This window comes from Pseudorasbora parva, chromosome 13, assembly GCF_024679245.1.
Source record: "Pseudorasbora parva isolate DD20220531a chromosome 13, ASM2467924v1, whole genome shotgun sequence".
NCBI classification, from domain to species: domain Eukaryota; kingdom Metazoa; phylum Chordata; class Actinopteri; order Cypriniformes; family Gobionidae; genus Pseudorasbora; species Pseudorasbora parva.
This window is the reverse complement of record NC_090184.1, coordinates 34,444,189-34,466,333: the sequence shown is the minus strand read 5'-3', so window position 1 is coordinate 34,466,333 and position 22,145 is coordinate 34,444,189. Positions and strand designations below refer to the sequence as shown.

At 37.9% G+C, this 22,145-nt stretch overlaps 1 protein-coding gene across 2 annotated transcripts in view; it reads right to left on the bottom strand.

The window, feature by feature from the left end:
- faf1 (Fas (TNFRSF6) associated factor 1) overlaps positions 1–22,145 on the bottom strand; it is a 90,540-nt gene that overhangs the window by 59,537 nt on the left and 8,858 nt on the right. For both annotated transcript variants that reach the window (XM_067414124.1, XM_067414125.1), the window contains exons 3-6: positions 18,237–18,283; positions 9,856–10,133; positions 8,785–8,876; positions 8,373–8,464 (exon numbers count right to left, since the gene is read on the bottom strand). In XM_067414124.1, the coding sequence (XP_067270225.1) occupies positions 8,373–8,464; positions 8,785–8,876; positions 9,856–10,133; positions 18,237–18,283 (509 nt within the window). The remainder of the gene's footprint in view (positions 1–8,372; positions 8,465–8,784; positions 8,877–9,855; positions 10,134–18,236; positions 18,284–22,145) is intronic.

Here is a 22,145-nt window from a genome sequence, read left to right as displayed (position 1 = left end):
AATCCAAATACTAACATGACCAAGAGCAAAGAGCCGTCCAAAGACACTTGAGACAAAATTGAACACCTCCACAAGGCTGGAAAGGGTTACGGGAAAATTGCCAAGCAGCTTGGTGAAAAAAGGTCCCATGTTGGATCAATCGTTAGAAAATGGAAGAAGCTAAACATGACTGTCGATCTTTCTCAGACTGGGGCTCAACGCAAGATCTCACCTCGTGCGGTCTCAATGATCCTGAGAAAGGTGAGAAATCAGCCCAGAACTACACGGGAGGAGCTGGTCAATGACCTGAAAAGAGCTGGGACCACCGTTTCCAAGGTTACTGTTGGTAATACACTAAGACGTCATGGTTTGAAATCATGCATGGCACGGTTCCCCTGCTTAAACCAGCACATGTGCAGGCCCGTCTTAAGTTTGCCAATGAACGTTTGGATGATCCAGAGGAGTCATGGGAAAAAGTCATGTGGTCAGATGAGACCAAAATATAACTTTTTGGTCATAATTCCACTAAATGTGTTTGGAGGAAGAAGAATGATGAGTACCATCCCAAGAATATCGTCACTCCTGTGAAGCATGGGGGTGGTAACATCATGATTTGTGGGTGTTTTATTGCTCATGGGACAGGGTGACTGCACTGTATTAAGGAAAGGATGACCGGGGCAATGTATTGTGAGATTTTGGGGAATAACCTCCTTCCCTCAGTTAGAGCATTGAAGATGGGTCGAGGCTGGGTCTTCCAACATGACAATGACATGAAGCACACAGCCAGGTAAACCAAGGAGTGGCTCTGTAAGAAGCATATCAAGCTTCTGGCATGGCCTAGCCAGTCTCCAGACCTATACCCAATAGAAAATCTTTGGAGGGAGCTTAAACTCAGTGTTTCTCAGCGACAGGCTAGAAACCTGACTGATCTAAAGAAGATCTTTGTGGAGGATTGGGCCAAAATCCCTCCTGCAGTGTGTGCAAACCTGGTGAAAAACTACAGGAAACGTCTGACCTCTGTAATTGCAAACAAAAGCTACTGTACTAAATATTAACATAGATTTTTTTCAGGTGTTCAAATACTTATTTGCAGCTGTATCATACAAATAAATAGTTTTTAAAAAAATCATACATTGTGATTTCTGGATTTTTTGTTTGTTTTTTGATTATGTCTCTCACAGTGGACATGCACCTACGATGACAATTTCAGACCCCTCCATGATTTCTAATTGGGAGAACTTGCAAAATAGCAGGGTGTTGAAAAACTCCCAAAATTTCACACATATATATATATCACACACACACACACACACACACACACACACACACACACACACACACACACACACACACACACAATATGTCCATCCAGGTAAGATGAAGATGAAGTAGCCATTATTCATATAGATTCATATATCAATAGAATTTAAAATAACCTTTTTCATTTGTAAAATATTTTAAAATGTTAGTGTTTCTTATCATCATCAATGTTGAAAACAGTTGCTAACTATTTTTAATGAAACCTGAAATTATATTTTCTTTTCAGTATTCTTTAAACAAAAAGTTCAAACATAATTTATTTGAAATAGAATGTTTACATAAGTATACTATAAATGACTTTACTATCACTTTTGATCAATTTAATGTGTCCATGCTGAATAAAAGTTTTAATGAATGGATGTATATACTGAATATTTGAAAATGCTAAATATATGTTTATTATTCATATTTATACAATTTATTTATGGCTTTGTTCCATTTAAGACAGTTATGAAACTGGGCTACAAAGTAAACTGCAAAGTAGAACTTTTCACTCCAAGGAGTTAAAACTATGCAAAATCTCCTTTCACAACAGATCTACAGCATAAGGTTCATCTGTAGGAGCTTAACCAGGTTCAGCCCTCTGAGGTCCCAACAGCACCTGGAGCTGACCCCCCTAAACTCACCCTAAATGCTTCTCCACAACACCGGAGGCACTGGAAATAGAATGTCACTGGCTGTTATAGACAAAAAATAAACCACTGTGTAAATCAAGAGCAGATTGGTTTCATTCAGAGATAAGTCTTCCGTCTCAGAACCCTGCAAGACTGAGACTTAAATAAAACGTACTGTCTCGCACCTCTCATTGGCATGTATATACACAAGCAGTGCAAACCTAATTTCTCTCACACACTCTTAAGAGTGACCTGTACCACCACCAACCAAAACACAAACATACCCTTCGCTCTTTCTTCCTCTTGAAGTTTTATTTTTGCATCCACCGCAAATGTTTTTCTGCACCGCTTGTTTTGATCTGACAAGTCTAAGTACTAATTGCTGTAGTTTAAACAGTTTTTCCTTTCTGCCAAAACCAGCAGATTCCTCAGGCCCCCAAGTCTCACAGGAGATCAGATGCATAAAATGAGATAAATACCAAATGCACACGGACTCATTTGCTCATTTGTATTTGAAATAGCAGAAGTTCAAATTAAAATAACCTTAAACACACACATCTCCTGGAAGCAACAGAAATAGATGATTCGTTTTAAATTATTCATAAAGTTCCATTATTTATGCTGGAGATTAGGGGTTTGGATACCTCTGCGAGAGGAAGAGCGAGCGAGATGAGCTTGGCTCATCACTGGATTTCTGTAACTACCTTGGATGGAGTGTCTGTCGTGAAAGCTCCAAAGCCTGTGCCGTATTTGCATTCAAAACAGAGGGAAGAAAATGAGGCAGGCGGCGCAGTGTGAAGACGAGTTTGATTAATATGTTTGGATATGGTGTGCTGAGGTATGCTTTGCAGTAATTGCCTACAGTGGCTTTTATTTGTTGAGTACTGTGCCATTGTTCACTGCCTGCATCAGAGACCTCACACTTTAATTTAAACCAAAAACAAGCCGACAGACACACACACATATACACACTGCTGTTCAAAAGTTTGGGGTTGGGGAGATTTTATGTTTTTAAGAGAAGTCTTTTATGCTCACCAAGGCTCAAAAAGAGAGTAAAAACAGTAATATTATGAAATAACTGTTTTCAATTTCAATGTAATTTGTTCCTTTGATGGCATGAACAACAGCCGTTACTCTGTCACATGATCCTTCAGAAATCATTCTAATGTACTGATTTGGTGCTCAAAGAAAACAGTTTTTTCTTAATATTTTTGTGGAAATTATATAATTTTTCTTTGATGAACAAAGGTTTTATTTTAAATCACTGTCACTTTAATTCCATTTAATGCATCCCCTGCATAAAAAAAAAAATTGGTAACACTTTAGTTTAGGGTCCAATTCTCAGTAGTTGCTTATTAGCATGCATATAACTAGGATATTGGCTGTTTATTCATACTTAAAGCACATGTTAATGCGTTATTCAGCATGATCATATTTTCCATTAATCTCACCCAATACCTGAACTTAATACCTTATAGCTATTAATAAGAAATAATTAGGAGTTTATTGAGGCAAAAGTCATAGTTGATAGTTAGTTAATAGTAAGAATAGGACCCTAATCTAAAGTGTGACCAAAAAAATATTGGGGGAAAAAAAAATGGTAACACTTTTTAAAACCTTTATGTAGAAGGCAATATGAAGATATTTATAATGTACATTATAGTGCATTTGTGCAACTAAAGTTAAAATGCATGATCATATTTAAAGATTCCTTGTTACATTGGCTTCGTGTCACGTGTTTTAATGCATTATACTTTAAATACATAAGTGTAACAATTACTAAAACTGTGATTACAATTATTTGTGAGAACATATAATGCAATATAAGGTACATTACAAGGATAATTAATTATTTAAACAAATAAACAAAGGCTTAAAGTAAAGTGTTACCCAAAAAAAAAAAAAAAAAAAAAAAAAAAAAAAAAAATCACACTCTCCCTAAACTTTATTTATTTTTTACAAATTCAACTTCAATCAGCAATCAGTCTTTGAAATGGCGATTGCATCATTCGTGTTGTGCAGTACCATTTCAACTCACTTGGCTAATTACACAATGGAAAGTGAGCGATAGAGAGCTTAAAACTTCTTTAACTTTATTGTCTATATTGTTATTTTTTTATTAAAGGGGGGGTGAAATGCTGTTTCATGCATACTGATCTTTTTACACTGTTAAAGACTTGGAATCCCATACTAAACATAGACAAAGTTTCAAAAGTTAAGGTGGACGTTTGATGGGAGTATTTCTTTGTCAAAAATACTACTTCCGGTTAGTCATAAGTTTCGGCAAGTTTTTTGAGATCATGCGTTCCCATTGACGTTAGTGGGGGCGGAATTTCCTTGTATGGGCCTTAAGGACAATTCTACCGGAAGCGCGTGAGAGAGAGCGAGGGAGAGAGCGAAAGCAACAGCCTACGCCCATCAAAGCGCTGGCTTGTAGGATGCTAAACAGGTGATATAACCAGTAGCTACTGACTTACCCACTGATAGGCCGGCGGTCGATCTGTATTAGCACTTTCCTCACGCGACGGGCGAATCACTTTCCTCACAGAGCGACTCACTTTCCTCAGGCGGCAGGCGAATCGCTTTCCTCACTGAGCGAATCACTTTCCTCACGCGGCGGGCGAATCACTTTCCTCACCGAGCGACTCACTTTCCTCACGCGGCGGGCGAATCACTTTCCTCACTGAGCGAATTACTTTCCTCACAGAGCGAATCCCTTTCCTCACAGAGCGACTCACTTTCCTCACGCGGCGGGCGAATCACTTTCCTCACAGAGCGAATCACTTTCCTCACGCGGCGGGCGAATCACTTTCCTCACTGAGCGAATCACTTTCCTCACAGAGCGAATCACTTTGCTCACAGAGCGAATCACTTTGCTCACAGAGCGAATCACTTTGCTCACAGAGCGAATCACTTTGCTCACAGAGCGACTCACTTTCAAGGGGGTAATCTAGCGCTCGGAAAGCGTTCCACCCCTAGGGGCTGCCATTGCTAACCAAGCCATCACCTGCTGTTAGCATCCCATTGACTCCCATTCATTTTTGAGTCACTTTGACAGTGAATAACTTTACATCTGAGACGTGTAAAGACTCCATTTGTCCATTGTTTGTTTCTAAAGAAACATGACAATGTATAAAAGGCTCCATTACCTTGTATCTTACACTATCGCCCCGCAGCAGCTGTTTTTGTAAAAATAGGCTAACGATTGCGTCATAACCAACGCGACCCTGTCGCACAGTTGAGAAATTACCGTATAGACCTGAGGAGACGCTCGCAGGCAATCTTTTACTGTCTATGAGACAATCGGGGGGACGTGGAGACATGTCCTGGAGACTAGTCTGATAAAGTCAAGGGGGAAGAATGGGGAGAAGCCCATAGTGAGCCAACAGCAACGGGAGAAAATATTTAAACAACGTGATTCAGCTTTCGCTTTCCACATCTACTAGAAGACTCACAGCTGTCAGACAGGAGGCTCACGTCACATCTACGTCGTCAAGCTCAGTCTGAGCCTGCGCAGTTCGCTCAGCCATCAGGAAGTGAGTGCCCCTAGGTTGACTTCATTCTTTCGCCGTAGACGTCAATGGGAACGCTCGGTCCATTTCTTTTACTGTCTATGCTCACTTTCCTCACTGCAGCGCGCTGCTGCACACGTCATTATTTAGCTCCACTCACACGACACGCCCCCACCCGCTCGGCTTTTTTCGGAAAGACTCGGAACAGCGCATCTTTCTTATATAATTATAAAAAAAATAAAGACTTTTCGGAGATATGCAGGATGCAATGCTACTCTATAGGTACTCAAGATTGACATGACACTGACTGAAACTGAGTGTTTCACCCCCCCTTTAACAGTATTTGTACAAAAAAACACCAGAACCAAAATGAATAGAGAAAAAAAAATACATGAAAATATTATTCATTATAAATGTTTATGTTTTTCCAGGGAAAGCTTTATATAATGTACTGATGCTGTAAAACAATCATGCCAATAAAGTATTTTGAAATTAAATTTAAAGGATTTCCGATTCACCCCTTGTTCACTTTGTTGTAATTGTTGATTTAAAAAAAAAACTAATATAATATCCATGTATAATAGTTTTGTCCAATAAATTAAAAAGGAAACAAGAAAAAGCACTGCATAAAAGTTATGGCCCAGTTATCATTTCACAGTTTCCTTCTTTTAATTTGCTAAATCACACAGAAACACTGACATTCTGCTCAACCCAGGTTTAAAATAAATGCAAGTAAAGATGCCTGAGCAGATGAGAAAACAGCATCTGAACTGCCCCTGAGAGATACAACCAGAGAACAGCAGTACAGCAGGAGCAAAGTCTGCTGAGGAACACTTCTCTCTCTCTCTCTCTCTCTCTCTCTCTCTCTCTCTCTCTCTCTCTCTCTCTCTCTGTGACAGTTATTTATAAAGGCAGTTAACAGCTTGTCTGCTCACCCTCCTGGAAGCCCTCTTCTCACTGCACCAGGAGAGGACAATCACGGGCAACAATTGGGTCACACCTAACTAACACCGGCCATTTCTTTTTCTCCCCTATTTTGACTCCTCTAAAATAGTTTCTGGGAAATAATTAGAGCCGCCACCGTTGATGAGTTCTTCTAGGTGCTTGATATTAGATATTGTGCCATTTAGAGAAAGGTGACAAGGTCTCTGCTGCATGTCACCTGCCCGAAATGGAAAACGAGATGGGCGAGAGCTGCTGACAGGATCATGGTAATATACATGATCTCAACTGATCAATTGAACCCTGACCAGTATGTGGTACGTCACAGTAATGTGTGTTTTTGTTTGAATTTTTAAAAATGAAAGTTAAGAAAAGAGAAAAACACACACACACACAAAAAGCCTCTGGATCAAATCTGACAAGGTGCTAAAAGGAAAAAGAAAAGAAAAAAAAACACTGAAAAAAAAATAAAGTGCTTTGGAGGGTAATGTGTTTTGGAGGGTACTGTTATCACAATGTTAGTTTACAGCCCATTAAGTACTTTTCTCAGAATGTTTTCGCACTCTAGAGTACAGTGTCCACACACAAGCTGACAGAGATGCCAGTTTATACCCAGTCGCTCGACGGCATCGCCACCACCTCCCACCGGGGCTTACAGCAGTGCTAATCAACACATAATTACACACACAAACACATGCACATCAATATAACACACACACACACAGACCTTTCTAATTGAAGCTCCTTTCATTTATTACTTTGAATCACACTGCTCTGACCATAATGATTAGCTCATTTAAAAAATAAAAATAAAACTTAAAAATAGCTTAAAACAACTCTAATAAAATATTTTTTTATTTTAATATATATTAAAGAATTTATTATTGTGATGTAATTTTTTCAGCATTTAGTGTCACATGATCTTTTTTTGTGGATTTTCAGGGTTCTGTGATGGATCGAAAGTAAATTAAAAAAAATACATACATATATGAATATGATACACACACACACACACACACACACACACATATATATATATATATATATATATATATGTGTGTGTGTGTGTGTGTGTGTGTGTGTGTATCATATTCATATATGCACACACACACATATATATATATATGTGTGTGTGTGTGTGTGTGTGTGTGTGTGTGTGTGTGTGTGTATCATATTCATATATGTATGTATTTTTTTTAATTTACTTTTTTTATATATATATATTTTTTTTTTTTTTTTGGAGACTAACTTTTCTTAACATTAGAAATAGCTTTACTGACATTTTTAATCAATTGAATGCATCCTTGCTCAATAAAAGTATTAATTTCTTGTAAAAATCTTACTGACCCCAAACTTGTAAAAGGCATGGTCATTATTAAAAAGTATATAAAGGAACACACAAAAGTTCCTCAGTTGATTAAAATGCTTTACAATCAAACTGCTGATCTACGGTCGCTGCCTAAAATGTGGTCATCCAACGCCACCTAGTGGTGAGTGAGAGACTTCTCTTAAAAATAAAGGATCTAGGTTTTCTGGTCCAGTCAGCCCCTGCTGGTAGATGTCTTAACAACAATCTCTCTATTGACAGCCATTCAAAAGTTGCTTTGTATTATGACGCATTTAATTATACATATAAATGCTAACAGACACTCCCCAGCTATTATATACATCCTTGACTAAATCCTGTGAATATAAAGCCATCAACCTAATCTAAACAGGATTGTGAAGTCTTGAGAACACAAATGTCTGGTGTCCATTTTTTTGAGGTTCACCGAAATACATGGGCAGCTTTTAGAGGGTGCTTACGAGAAAACAAACTTCAAGGTTTGGATATGAGATACGTTGATACAAAGAGATGGGCCGCTCATATAAAAATCATCTATGATGTATGTCCATCCTTTCAGTTTGAAGAGCTTCTCGTCTGCATGTGCATTACCCGGAAGAGTTTTAAGACCACAATCTGAGCTAAAAAGGCAACCATTATGACACTAGTATGTAGACATACCTGCTCTGGCTGGTGCTGGCTGAAGGGGCAATGTCAGGGGTAAGAACATACAAGCTGTTGTTCTTGGGCAGATGTAAACTCCGCAGAACCGTCTGAAAGAAAGGGGGAAAAATAAGAAAACCATCAAAGAGGTTATAAATGCTTTTAAAGTTGCCATTTTGCAAAAACTATACATGAAGTACACATTAACAGAAAAAAAAGTTACAAATAGTACTACTACTATCAACTACTACTACTAATAATAAAAATAATGGCTATTTTTAAATTCCAACTTATCTTCTCAATACATACCTCACAATTTTCAACATATATTTGCAACTACCATATAAATAATTTTCTAAATAAATCAATTTTATTGATGCAAAATATAGGCCTAATAATATTAACATATGTTCAATAGAGTCACGCTTACACTGTCAGATACATCGCCACTCTTCCAGCCTTTTAACTGCATTTTAGAGACAGGGACCTGTAGCTCAGTCTCTAAAATCGTTTTAATATCACCTGCAGAGAGAAAGAAATGAGAGTATGTTATAAAAAAGTTACTGGCAGTTCAGTATGTTACCACTAGATGACAGTATGCACCCAGTCTAGTTTCAGGGTTGAAGTTTCTTTAGCTTAATCCTGCTCATCTTTAGCCAGTTCAAGTGCCAAGCTGACACATTTATTTTGTTTACAAATGAAATACTTAAATACCAAATTATTACATATAATTATTAATATAATTATTTAATCAAATCTACTAATGTATGTGTTCTTATGATGTTGCTTAAATCCTTTATGAACGATGTGTTACTCAAATACTATTGAGATTAATCATGACACATTGTAATTATTGAAATAAATCCATATGATTATATATATGTACATATACAACATACAGACAATTATTTTTGTGCATTTATTAAAAATTAACCCATTCCACTAACACCAAAAAAGACAGCAACGATTTTCTTCCTTTTTCATTGTATTTGTGTAGCTTGCTGGGTTTCTTGTACCCCTGCGACTTACAGAGCTCTTCCTGTTGACTTAACTCACAAGATAAGGTTCAACTTTCATTCACAGAAATAGTCACACAAACAGTGTGTGGTTCAGCTCAGTGGTTTGTGTCATACCAAGAATCAAAGCTCAGCATCTACATCTATAAAGAAAATGCTCCATAATGTCAAATAATTTTTCATTATTGCAGATGACATGTTAATTATTGCCTATTTGACAAAAGCCTAAACTGATTTGAGAAACGAGTCAGCATTGTGGGTGACAAAGCACGCAAACCCTGCCTACTAGACGCTCTATGGCTATTACGTGTATTTCTAACAATGGACTGTGTGGTGTACTGTAATCACGTGTGCTGCCTTTGCAAGAGCAGCATGATCATGCAGACTATTTATTTCAAGTGGACAGTAAGCCAAACAGTTACCCAAAAGCCAAAGATGGTTAACTGTTCATAGTTTTAATGTATTAAATAAGTGTGCGTGCTCACCGACTGTGCTGGCTTCCTCCAGGACCACCTCTATGGAGCGCTGCCTGTACTCCACATGGAAGTTGAGCATCCGCGACTGCCGTTCCACAATGTGCCGTGAGGGCTGGACAGGGCAGAAGGCCGGGGTGGATGAAGACGGGGGTGATGAAGATGATGATGCTGTTGTGGAAGCTGATGCTGATGCTGAAGAAGGTGGGGCTGAGGGTATAGGTGCCGTGGCTTCTGGTTGGCTGTGAGGTCCATAGGGGGCAGTCTGGGTTGCTTCACTGGAGAAATTACTACACAGGGCAGTAGAAAAATGAGGCAGTTACAATAAGCTCAAATGGTGTTAAAACTGCTATATTAACAGCAACTCCCCAGTAGAACTACATTTTAATAGTTTTTAATCCATTAAATGAATGAAAAGTAAAGACATTTATAATGTTACAACATATTTGTATTCCAAATAAATTTTGTTCTTTTGAACTTTTCATTCATTAAAAAATCGTGAGAAAAAAAATAAGTTTCACGGCTTCCACTAAAATATCAAACAGCAAAACATTGATGATAATGTTTCTTGAGCAGCAAATCAGCATTATTAGGCGAATTTCTGAAGGATCATGTGATTGAAGACTGGGTTATGGCAGCTTTGACATTACATAAATTACATTTTAAAATACATTAAAATAGAAACAGTTATTTCAAGTTTTTAAAATACACGTTTTTACAATATTACAGTTTTTACTGTATTTTAATTCAAATATGTTGAAGGTAGTAGTAGTAAAAAGTAAACAAATATAATAATTCTATATGTTGTTTTATAGAATAAAAATACATAAAAAAATAGACAAGAGAAGTGTATTATTAGTGGGGGCTAGGGCTGCACGATTATTATGACAAAAACCCTTAAGATAACCTGTAAAATGAAGAAGAAGAAAAAACATCTTAAACACATAGAATAAAACGCCTTTGAGCGATTACATGATTGTGGTATCCGTAATTCAATTAATTGTGCATCCCTAGTGTGGGCATTTACTGAGTGTCTGGATGGAGGGTCCCAGATCTGTAAAGACTGAAGGCCCCAAAATCCTAGAACTTTGCCCATATAAATACATAATATAACATTTTCCGTGCAAAATAACCTTCTGCCTCTCTGTATTTGCTTTACACTCCAACGTGAATACTGGGCCTTCTGTCAATTTTATGTTCACTTAATCTGCCTAATTTGCTGATTATTTTAGAAAAGGGAACTTCGAAGGGAGAGACACAGATAAAGTGAGGGAGGGAAAACGAAAAGAGAGAGAGCGGGAAAAAGCTTGCACCTCCTTACACCACTCTGCATGATCCACAATGCCGGCAGTGCTGAAATCCAAACAGTATCAGACTCAATGTAAACAGGCTTTACTCGTATAATAATATGGGCAGGGCCCAACAGACGCTCGATTGTCCAACCCAGAGAAAATCACCCTTTTTTTGCTCTGCTGAGGACACAAACGGCTTTTTCTGGCACTTGCTCGCTCTCGTACTCCCTCTCTCTCAGCGGCTGATGGCTGAATTCCCCCGTGCCCCCGTGTTCCCCTGTGGCAGTAAATAATGTCTTTTCTCTGAGCGCTGGCGGGACAAAGGCTCCTCTCTTCTCCTCCAGGGTCAGCACATATCGCTGTAAGAGCAGGAGCGGGGGGCCAGGCACAGCACACAATGCCTGACTTTATACCACCTTATTACAATACCAAAAGGTTAAAGACGTTAGGCTCTGGGGGCATTCAGAAACTCGTTAGACACAAAAAGGAAAACCCAAACATTGGATAAATTAAAGAAATGTCCCTAGATAAAAAAATATCTGTTATAATAATGACATCTATAGGATAAAATAGCCACATAATTCAACATATAACACAGCTAGACATGATGAAAAAGAAGCACAGACACAGAAAAGCAAGGAATATAAAACTTGTGTAGTGTATTACAAGTCTTCTTAAGCCATACAACAGCTTTTATGAAGACTAGATCTAATTTTAGGCTGACAAAAGCTGCCCTACCAGTCATGGGTTCATGACAGCTTGACCAAATAATTTTTGTAAGTCACATATTATCAATTGATTCTTTTTTACAAAATAGTCTAAATGATTTGTTCACAAATTTGACAAAACTGGATCGCCAGTTCAAGAATTTGCTGACTTAATCCGGTTTCTGTGGTTTAAAGCTTAAATTGAGGGAAACATTATAAGTGAATAATAACTTTGGTCTGTTTCTCACAAAAGATCATTGTATGAAAATATATTCACAACAGAAATTAGTTATTTAAGATTTTACTCATTTCAGTCATTCACAATTTACAACTGTAAAACTCCCCAACATTTCCAGGTTTTCCATAACTGTGGGAACTAATGAAAGTGTTCAGTAATGAAAAGTGGTACAATGTAAACCGCTTAATGCTCAAAATAATGAATTTGAGTACGACAAACTTAAATTAAACACATTAGTTCATTCAAATGAACTTTTATGAGTATTTAGCATTTTCTCAGTTCTGCTAAAATGCTAAAGTAATCTGAACTGTTTCATTGTTTTGAGTTTTATAAATTATTTCTTTACATTTTTTTTGAATGATTCTCTCGATCACAGGCTCGTAAACGTCTTTATCAAACAAACACAGTGATTTATTTCTTTTCCACCCATGATTGATTGGAATATTATTTTTGTATTACATGGCCCGCCCAAACAATGGATATAAGTACGCACCGCACTGCACACACACACGCGTGCCCTAGTGTTGCGCGATATACCGGTACTAGAAAAGTATTGCGATACCCTGCTATTACAAACGGTACGATATGGAATTTTATTAGTATCGGTACTTTAAGGAGGACAGAGCTAATATGAGCTATATTTCTTCATTTGCATCAATGCACAACAGCAGGTGTCAGGACGTGTGTAAAGAGCTCTGTTTCCATCTTTCAATAAACATTGTAAGTAGAAGAGTTAAATATATACGCACAGCGCATGACAAAGAAAGCTACAGAAATATGCGTGCATAAGAAGAAAAAGTATGACTGGCTACTGTTAAATAGACCTAATGTAGCTAAAAAATAAAGCATTTTCATATTGTTTTTAATTAGCATTGTTTGCTTATTTTTAAAAACAAAGATACAATTAAAAATCTATAATATAATTATAAAATAACATTTAAAAAATATTAAATTACTTGTATCATGAAATAAGATTTTGGTCATCCCAACCTGTTCAGAAGTGAAAGGAAAGTGAATGATAACATGATCGATAATGTTTCTGTAAGGATGTTCACTCTGGGATGAAGTTATTATAGCAATAAGAGGAGGGAATGGTCAAAAACCAGGGCAGGAACATGCTGGCCAAGTGATTTTTTTGTAAAAAAAAAATAATAATAATAATTAAAGAATTAATAAGGTCTGTTGTCATATTCCTATAATCTGTTTTTTACTGTGGTATCGTTTTAGTATCGGTAGAGGTATTTTAGTCTGGTATCATATCGAAGTCATTATTTTGGTATCATGACAACACTAGCGTGCCCAGATAAAGAAAGGAATATTATTTCATTATTTGAGATTCACCAGCCTGCCGACAGGTGTAAGTTTTGGTAGCCCATCTGGAAAACACACAGCCTCGGGACTACCGTTACATTTAAAAAAGAAGTTTTACTCACATAAGTGTGTTGCACCATTCCTGTCGGATCCAATATAGAAGGCACAGCATTGTGATTTAATCTCAATGGCCCTCATTTATCAATCTTGCGTAGAAACGGGCATATATGTTGGCATAAGATTATGCTTACACTCCTCTCACCGCCTGATTTATGAAGCTGTGCGCACCTCTGCAATCGAGGTGTACGCAATACTTTCCCTTGATAAATGCCGCGGCTGAAAACGTTCGTCATTAGAATAACACGCCCCTGTATATATAAGTCTCCGCCTCACCCACACTCTCATTTTACGCCATGGACACACGGAAGACGGCAAAGAAGCGAAACTTCTCCGACATGGAGATCAAAACCGTCACCAGGGAAATGGAAAAAAAACGAAATTGTTTTATTTGGTTGTTTAAAGAGTGGGATTAAAGGCACCCACAAAAACAACATATGGACCCAAATTACAAGTACTGTTAATAGTGTGGGGGTTTGGGAAGCGCACTCCAGCAGTTTAAATAGCTGTTTGGATGATAAATTACCATCACAATGCATTATTTTACAGCACGTTTTGAAACAGTTAGCATTTAATTTCATATCACGGCACATGTATTGGGGTGTACAATAGTAATGATGATGTGATGTGGAGTACCATTCATTCACATTAATAATTGCACGACAAGTTGTAAGATTCTTCTTATTAATAACCTTATTATTATGAGGATTTTTATTATTAATGAGGATTATTGTTATTTAGAAGAAGAATATCATTATTATTATTAGCCTATTTAAAAAAAGAAAAATGTCATTTATATTATTTTGTCAGTCTGAATTATTTTCAGTCCCAGTCCGTGGGCCTAACCCTGAAACGTCAGGTAAAGCGCACAGGCTCGCAACTGGAGGAATATATATGCCTATAAATCAAATGCTTTGGTAAAGTCACAAATTAAACAAGTACATTTTGCACAAAAATAAACACTGAAGTTTATAATTACTATGTTGTTGTTGTTGTTGTTCTTACAGTGGGTCATAATATAGCATAACTTTGTCAGTGCGTTTTGTGGTGTTAAGAATTGTTTTTCTGCGCATTTTCGCAGTAACTCAAAACGTGCGTACACCACCTCCTGAGCTGGCGTAGGATTTGAGTGTGCCGTACACCAACGTCCATATTGATACATCTCAAAGTCACCGTGGTTTTGGGTGTACACAAGGTGTACGCTGGAAATTTGGTGTACGCACTTTTGATAAATGAGGGCCAATATGTTTGCAAATCCAGCTCAACCTGAGATTTGTTTACAAACGTTTCCGCAGCTAAATGAAGTGAACAAGCGGATAATGTCTTCCCCACGTGAGCTGAAACTTCATTAAAAATAAGTATCACACATTCCTACTATTATGATCCGAAGTAAGCTTATGCAGCAACTGTGTTCTTCCACAACCAGGAAAAGGTTCTTCGGCATGTTTATTGCTACTGGCTAGCGCGATCCAACAGCTCCATGAGTCGGAGGGCGGGGCTACTGAACTAGCATATTATTCTGTAGAGGCAGTGTTTCTCAACACGATTTAACATGTTCGCAAATTAGCAAGTTAGCCTTTTCTGATTTAGCCTGTTATAGCTAACTTAGTTTCTACTAATAAAAATGTTCACATTGACATCACAGTACATGAACATTTTAAGTTAATTATATTGTACTCAAACAATTTAAGTTAAGAACAATTAAAATACAAAATAAAAATCTGCCAGTTCTGCGTACTTATTTACTTAAATTATTTTGAGGCAACCAGTTGCCTCAATTTTTGAGTTTTGCCAACTTATTTAAAATAAAAAGTATGATAAATGAATGAATCTTACAGCTTTTTGAATGTTTCTAAAACAAAAACAGCTTGTGACAAGGCCAAGATGACAAAATACAAATCTGGTGAACCTCAGATATTAAGCATTAGGTTTCCATTGCACTTTCATTTCAAGAGTTCAGTACACGCACAAGATATAATTTGTGATGTTCGCCTGGTTAGAAAAGGAATTCACAAATGAGACACTTTCAAGATTATGAACAGATCTATTTGTTCGTTCATCTGCAATAATATGGGAATGCGGTTAATACACAACTTTCTAGAGTGGAGCTGAAACAGTAGTTTCCCACAGCTTGAAGCATCTTCAACCCATTTTTAAACAATCTTGTGATCTGTATATAATCTTCAACTGCTAAAGTCTCCTTTTTTCTCCCCTCTCTGTCAGACTCTGGCATTCAGTCAAAGGTTATTCCACAGTGAGCGTCTAGATGGCAGTCTACACACACGCTTGGCTTGGCAGCAGCGCCTAGGTCTCCGAGTCCCGCCGAGCAGAGATCCAGCTGGCAGCGGGCGACTCAATGGGGGCACTTGAGTGAACCGTGCCATCCTACAGCCTGCAGTACGGTGCCAGCCACCCACTGAATGCACAGGCTGGAAGTCGCCATGCCAGGCTCCATTCATAATTACGTGCCTTTGAGAAAAACATGTCCTCGTGTCCAAGCCCTTACATTCACACACCCTCTAAATAAACCGTCACAGAGCGTGCTCCGTCTGAATATATTTTTTCTTAAGACTCTGGGGCATTCATGAGCACTGACCGTTGAGGAAGAAGAAATGGACGGCGGACACAATGAGTGTTCACAAATGCCTTTTGTTGGCCAAAGTTTCAATTCCCGTTATTGGGTCAGATTTTTTTACTGTTGTGTTTGTGTGCGTTTCTGTTCAATTTCTCTCTCTTTCAGGCCAAGGCGACGGAGGGAAATCTCAATACGGCTAAATGCGTAGTGTAACACTTTGCAAACTCTTCAAGCGAGACAGACAAACAACAAGAACTGTTTGTTGCGTTTTCAATTGTGGGTGTCAACGGTTTAGTGCCCAACGCTGTGCCAAGGTGGTTGGCCCCTCTATATACCTTCACAACCCAGTGAAGAGTGCACAACAATGAAAGCTGTCAACTACTTTTCTTACCCACAATGCAACTGGCAGAATTTAATTGGTCGATGGAATGCTGAAAAGCTTTACATTCAGCCTAAACACACCATGAATGAGTTCACTGCGATCCAAAGCAGACCAAACTAAAGAAGATGGTAAAAGGAGGGGGGATTGTACGAAATAGTGGTGTGCATCTAAACACCGCTGGCCATAGACACAACATTAAACAGTATTTTTAGGGCACTGTATTATTAATGTACTGAAATGGCCAGTGGCACAGAACTCACAGTTAGCTTCATTCTTGCTGTGTCCTATAAAAAGCTCCTAACTTTGTTGGTTGTTCTCCTCCATTAACAAGGTCATCAACCAACCGCTATGAAAACCCCCGCAGTAAACTTGATTGTTTAAGTTCCTGTGACTCTGGTGTTGAAATGGCACGAAGGGGGTAATTGCTGGGCAGCAGACTTCCAGAGGGAAATGAGATGACAGCTTCTCTGCACTGCTATTTCACCGCAATTATTTCCGCAACAACTTTAATTCTCACTTTCTTTTTCCTCCCTCTCATTTGTTTTTTTTTTCCTGGGTTGTAAGCAGACCACACAAACTAAATAAAGTAGCAAAAACTGAAGAGAATTTTTAGTAATGTACAATATACTGTAAGAGACTGACAATAATTGACCTGGGGTCAGTAAAAAAACATTTTTTTTAATGAATACTTTTATTTAGCAGGATGTATTTAATTGATTGAAAGTGACAGCAAAACCTTTTACATTGTTACAAAAAAAAAATGAAACTAAAAAGAAATAAAAACTTTTAACCAAAGAATCCTAAAAAAAATATTAAGTAGCAAAATTGTTTTAAATATTGATATTAAGAAAGGCTTCATGAGCACAAAATCAGCATGTTACAAGCATTTCTACAGGATCATGTGACATTGAAGACTGGAGTAATGGCTGCTGAAAATTCTGCTTTGCCATCACAGTAATAAATATAAAATATACTAAAACAGAAAAAATGTTATTTTTAATTGTAATAATCATTTCACAATATTACTGTTGTAACTATATTTTGTAGTTTTGAAAAGTAGTGGATAACTATATAAAAAGTTAAATAAAATAATATAATAATTATGGGAAAATGTTGTATGTAAAAAAAAAGCAATGTCTTAGTGGCACAATTGACTATATGCTTTTCTGCTATGCAAGCTTCTAATATAAGCTTTCTGATAAAATCTTGAAGTAACACTTCTCACACAATTTCCATACACTTCGCTGCACCGGAAGTTGAAGTTGAAGAAAGCAATTGTGCATGGAGTCTATTACAAAAAAAATTAAAGTGCAGGATTTTGCCAATTAGCCAGATGTAAAATGGTAGAGCAGACTTCTGATTTGACTAAATCAGATGAGCAGACATGATAAGAGCTCTACCAAAGGCTCTACAAGCCGAGACACAAGCTGCTCTGACATTTCCCCCTCGATTCCTTAACATCCAGGGAACCAGCAGCAGCCACAGCTGGGTCTCATTATAGCTCAGAGACGAATGCCCTTTTGAGAGGAGGCCAGTTTCATTTTACAGGGGCATGAAAACAGTAACCACCTCGTTCGAGCCATCAAGCTCAGCTGGGACTTGATTCAGGTAATGTGCCGTCTTTGGAGTTTACCAGAATTAATCTCTACTCTAAAGACTTCCTTTAAAAGCAAGTTCAATAGAGTGCAAACTCTCTCTGCCATAATCTTGTGAAGGGAAAACCTGATTTGATGATTTTGGATTCAAAAGAATAAACAAATAAACGTCATACCTTTGCAAGATCCCATTTTCTTGTGGTATCACTCCGTTGATGGCTGCCTAGAGAGAAAACACAAATACATTTTTAATGCGAGCTCGCACAGCATTGATGACTACAAGAAATTACTGTTAGATTCAGTTAAATTTAAAAGTGACAACAGGAAACCTTTTTAGCCAGCATTTTAGTTTGACATAGCATTTATGTTAGGTGATGTTACTAATCTTCATTTATCTGACATTTTTGACACGTCTAAATGTGTGTATTTTTGCTATATAGTATAAAAAGAGCACATTTTATCAACTGCTGAAAAGTAATGTAATACACTACGTATACTTTACAGTATGCAATTTTGGAACCTTTTTTTAAAAACACCAGTTCACGTAATTAGTCCTAAAATGTGACAAAAATCTATTTTAAAAGAACAAATGCAGTCTTTCAATTAATATGAGCTCATAAAAATGCATACAGTATATGTACACCGATCAGGCATAACATTATGACCTAAATTTTATGTTCCTAATATTGTGCTGCTCCCCCATTTGCTGCAAAAATAGCCCTAGCCGGTTGAGGCATGGACTCCACTAGACCCCTGAAGGTGTTCTGTGGTATCTGGCACCAAGATGTTAGCAGCAGATCCTTTAAGTTGTGTCTCCAGTCATGGCCTCCATGGATCAGACTTGTTTGTTCGGCACATTCCACAGTTGCTCGATTAGATTGAGATCTGGGGAATTTGGAGGTCAAGACAACACCTTAAACACATTGTTGTGCTCCCCAAACCATTCCTGAACCATTTTTGCTTTGTGGCAGGGTGCATTATCTTGCTGAAAGAGGCCACAGCCATCGGGGAATTCCGTTTCCATTAAAGGGTGTACATGGTCTGCAACAGTGCTTAAGTAGGTGGTGGTACATGTCACATCCACATGGATGGCAGGATCCAAGGTTTCCCAGCAGAACATTGCCTAAAGCATCACACTGCCTCAGATGGCTTGCCTTCTTCCCATAGTACATCCTGGTGCCATGTGTTCCCCAGGTAATCAACGCACCCGGCCATCCACATAAAATGATTCATCAGACCAAGCCACCTTCTTCCATTGCTCCGTGGTCCAGTTCTGATGCTCACGTGGCCACTGTTGGTGCTTTCGGTGGACAGGGGTCAGCATGGGCACCCTGAATGATCTACGGCTATGCAGTCCCATACACAACAAACTGCAATGCACTGTGTATTGTGACACCTTTCTATCAGAACCAACTAACTTCTTGAGCACATTTGAGCTACAGTAGCTCGTCTGCTTGATTGGACCGCATGGGCCAGCCTTTGCTCCCCACGTGCATCAATGAGCCTTGACCCTGTCGTCGGTTCACCAATGTTCTTTGGACCACTTTGGATAGATCAAAAGCTGATTAAGAGCTGCAGTTTTGGAGATGCTCTGACCCAGTATTCTAGCCATTACAATACGGCCCATGTCAAACTCTCTCAAATCCTTACTCTTGCCCATTTTTTCTGCTTCTAACACATCAACTTTGAGGACAAAATGTTCACTTGCTGCCAATATCCCACACACTAAAAGGTGCTGTGATGAAGACATAATCACTTTTATTCACTTCACCTGTCATAATGTTATGCCTGATCTGTTTTATATTATATTATATTATATTATATTATATTATATTATATTATATTATATTATATTATATTATATTATATTATATTATATTATATTATATTATATTATATACAGCACATTTTAAAATGTAATAATACTCACAATATTACTGCTGTTTCTGATCAAATAAAAGTAGCCTTAAACTTACAGACCTAAACTTTTTGAACAACATATTTTTTCCAATTAATTTAAGATATAGCATAACAGGTCGAACAGCAGGACATAACTGCTTTCAGTACTTGAAATTTACTACCCAAATAAATAATGGTCTAAATTTACTGATCTTTTTTACAAAGATAAAGCCAATAACAGAGGTACATCTCTGAACAACAGAAATCAGATATTTTATTATAAAACCCAAACATGAAACATACAAGCAGTATCCAGCAATGTGGGTCACATATTTCCTCTTCTCTTTCTCTCATCAGACTGTAGTGGAATGCACAGAGATGGGCCTGATGTGTTTGTGTCTGTGCGTGTGTGAGCAAGTGGGTTCTGGAGCCAGACTGTGATAAGGAGACTTGCTCAGTGGATACAGATCTGAATGGAATGGCTTCTGATTGAGCCAAATAACAAACTGTATACAGAGACGTACATCGCAATGCTTGCTATGCTCCAAACATTTTTCCATGCCTGTAGAGGCCGCAGAAATGATGTTTTGTCTGCCGTAGACAGGACATCAGATTCCCGCAAAAATGTAAAAGAAGTGCTCTACACATTTAAGGCTATTTGACTTCTCATGAAAGATTTGCTCAGGTGCAGGGCAGCGTTTGTGTGATCAAGTGTGCGGCACACATCCTGGCTTCAGCGTGGGGTGTTCAAACACACGCTGACAGTCCCGTCTCAACCTTTTTTTTTTACTTCATCAACCTCGCAACCCTGAGCTGGAACAGCAAGTCATTACATTTACAGGTGCACTTAACCACACCATGTGCTATGGTCTGCTTTCTTTGAATGGCTGCCAGCATACAACCAGCTTCCTTTTAAATATAGTAAAACAGCCTGCTTTTAAGATAAAGGGTGACTGTGGAGTGAAATCTGTCTGTAAAACCACAATTTCTTGATTTTCATTAGAAAACTGTCGCTTTAGATCTATCCTGAAACTGTATTCTTTATACCGCTTTTAAGAATTGTAAATGCGAGATGGAAAGACCCCATATTTTTATGGCGAGCGTAGGTCACATAATGCCTCGTGCAAATTAGCAATATGAAAACTGCCAAAGAACATGCCTCCTGTTACATTCACCAAACCATAATATGGTTTGCATGGTGTCTGCCTTTATCTGAGGTGTGACACCTGTCACAGCTGCATATGTTTTAGGCTTAAGGGTAAACATTTTTGTGTGGCTGCAATTGAAAGGTGATATACCAGACAATAAATCACCAGGATGCTTGTGTAAGACAATAAAGGACTTCAATGACAATTTTCACATCATGTATTCAAAGGGAGGGATGGGCAAGTTTTAAAGTTTACCCGCAACTAGGAATTTTTAGGACCCTTTTTGATCTGTCTAAATGACCTGTTTGCAATAGATAAGATGAAAAGCCATAAAAGGTGTGTGTGGGTATTTACAGGCTGCAGCAGACATTAATGTCTGTTCAAATAACATTATCGATTGAAACAGACACCAATACACATAAGCTCTGGATGGTAGGAGCAACAAAGGAACTACTATTTGTTCACTTGGGGTGAAACAAATTCTGCTTGAACAAAAACACATGTACGGATCTTGACTTAAGAATTGGCACATTTTGGTATTGCAGTTTAAATGCCTCTGAAATTCTGAATAATAAAGGCCTAAGAACTGAAAAGTAATTCTCTGCATCATTTAATCGTCATACAGTTGAGAGTGAGAGGAAATGCAAACAGATGTACCAAAATAAAGAAGCAGTCTGAATATACTTGATGTAACGTGAGTGATGGCAGTCGGAATTAATCTGACTGAATTAAAGATTGATAGAAACGTGCTCATGTTAGCAATAACTGAAACTAAGGCCGCAATTATACTGCAGATCTGGATGCCCAGTTTAGATTTCTTGACTATATCCTATTTTTTGATGACCAGCTTACATCTGCTTTTAAAAGTGACCCATATTAGGGTTAGGCAAATTGATAATTCAAGCTTTTGCTTTCCACTCATCTTTAAAGGTCAGCAAATCATTGAGTTGAGTCTTCACACTCCATTGTGCCACTGAAAAGAGTCTTGTGATCATGATTGGTGTTTACTAGAGATGATGCATCAGCCGGCAATATTAA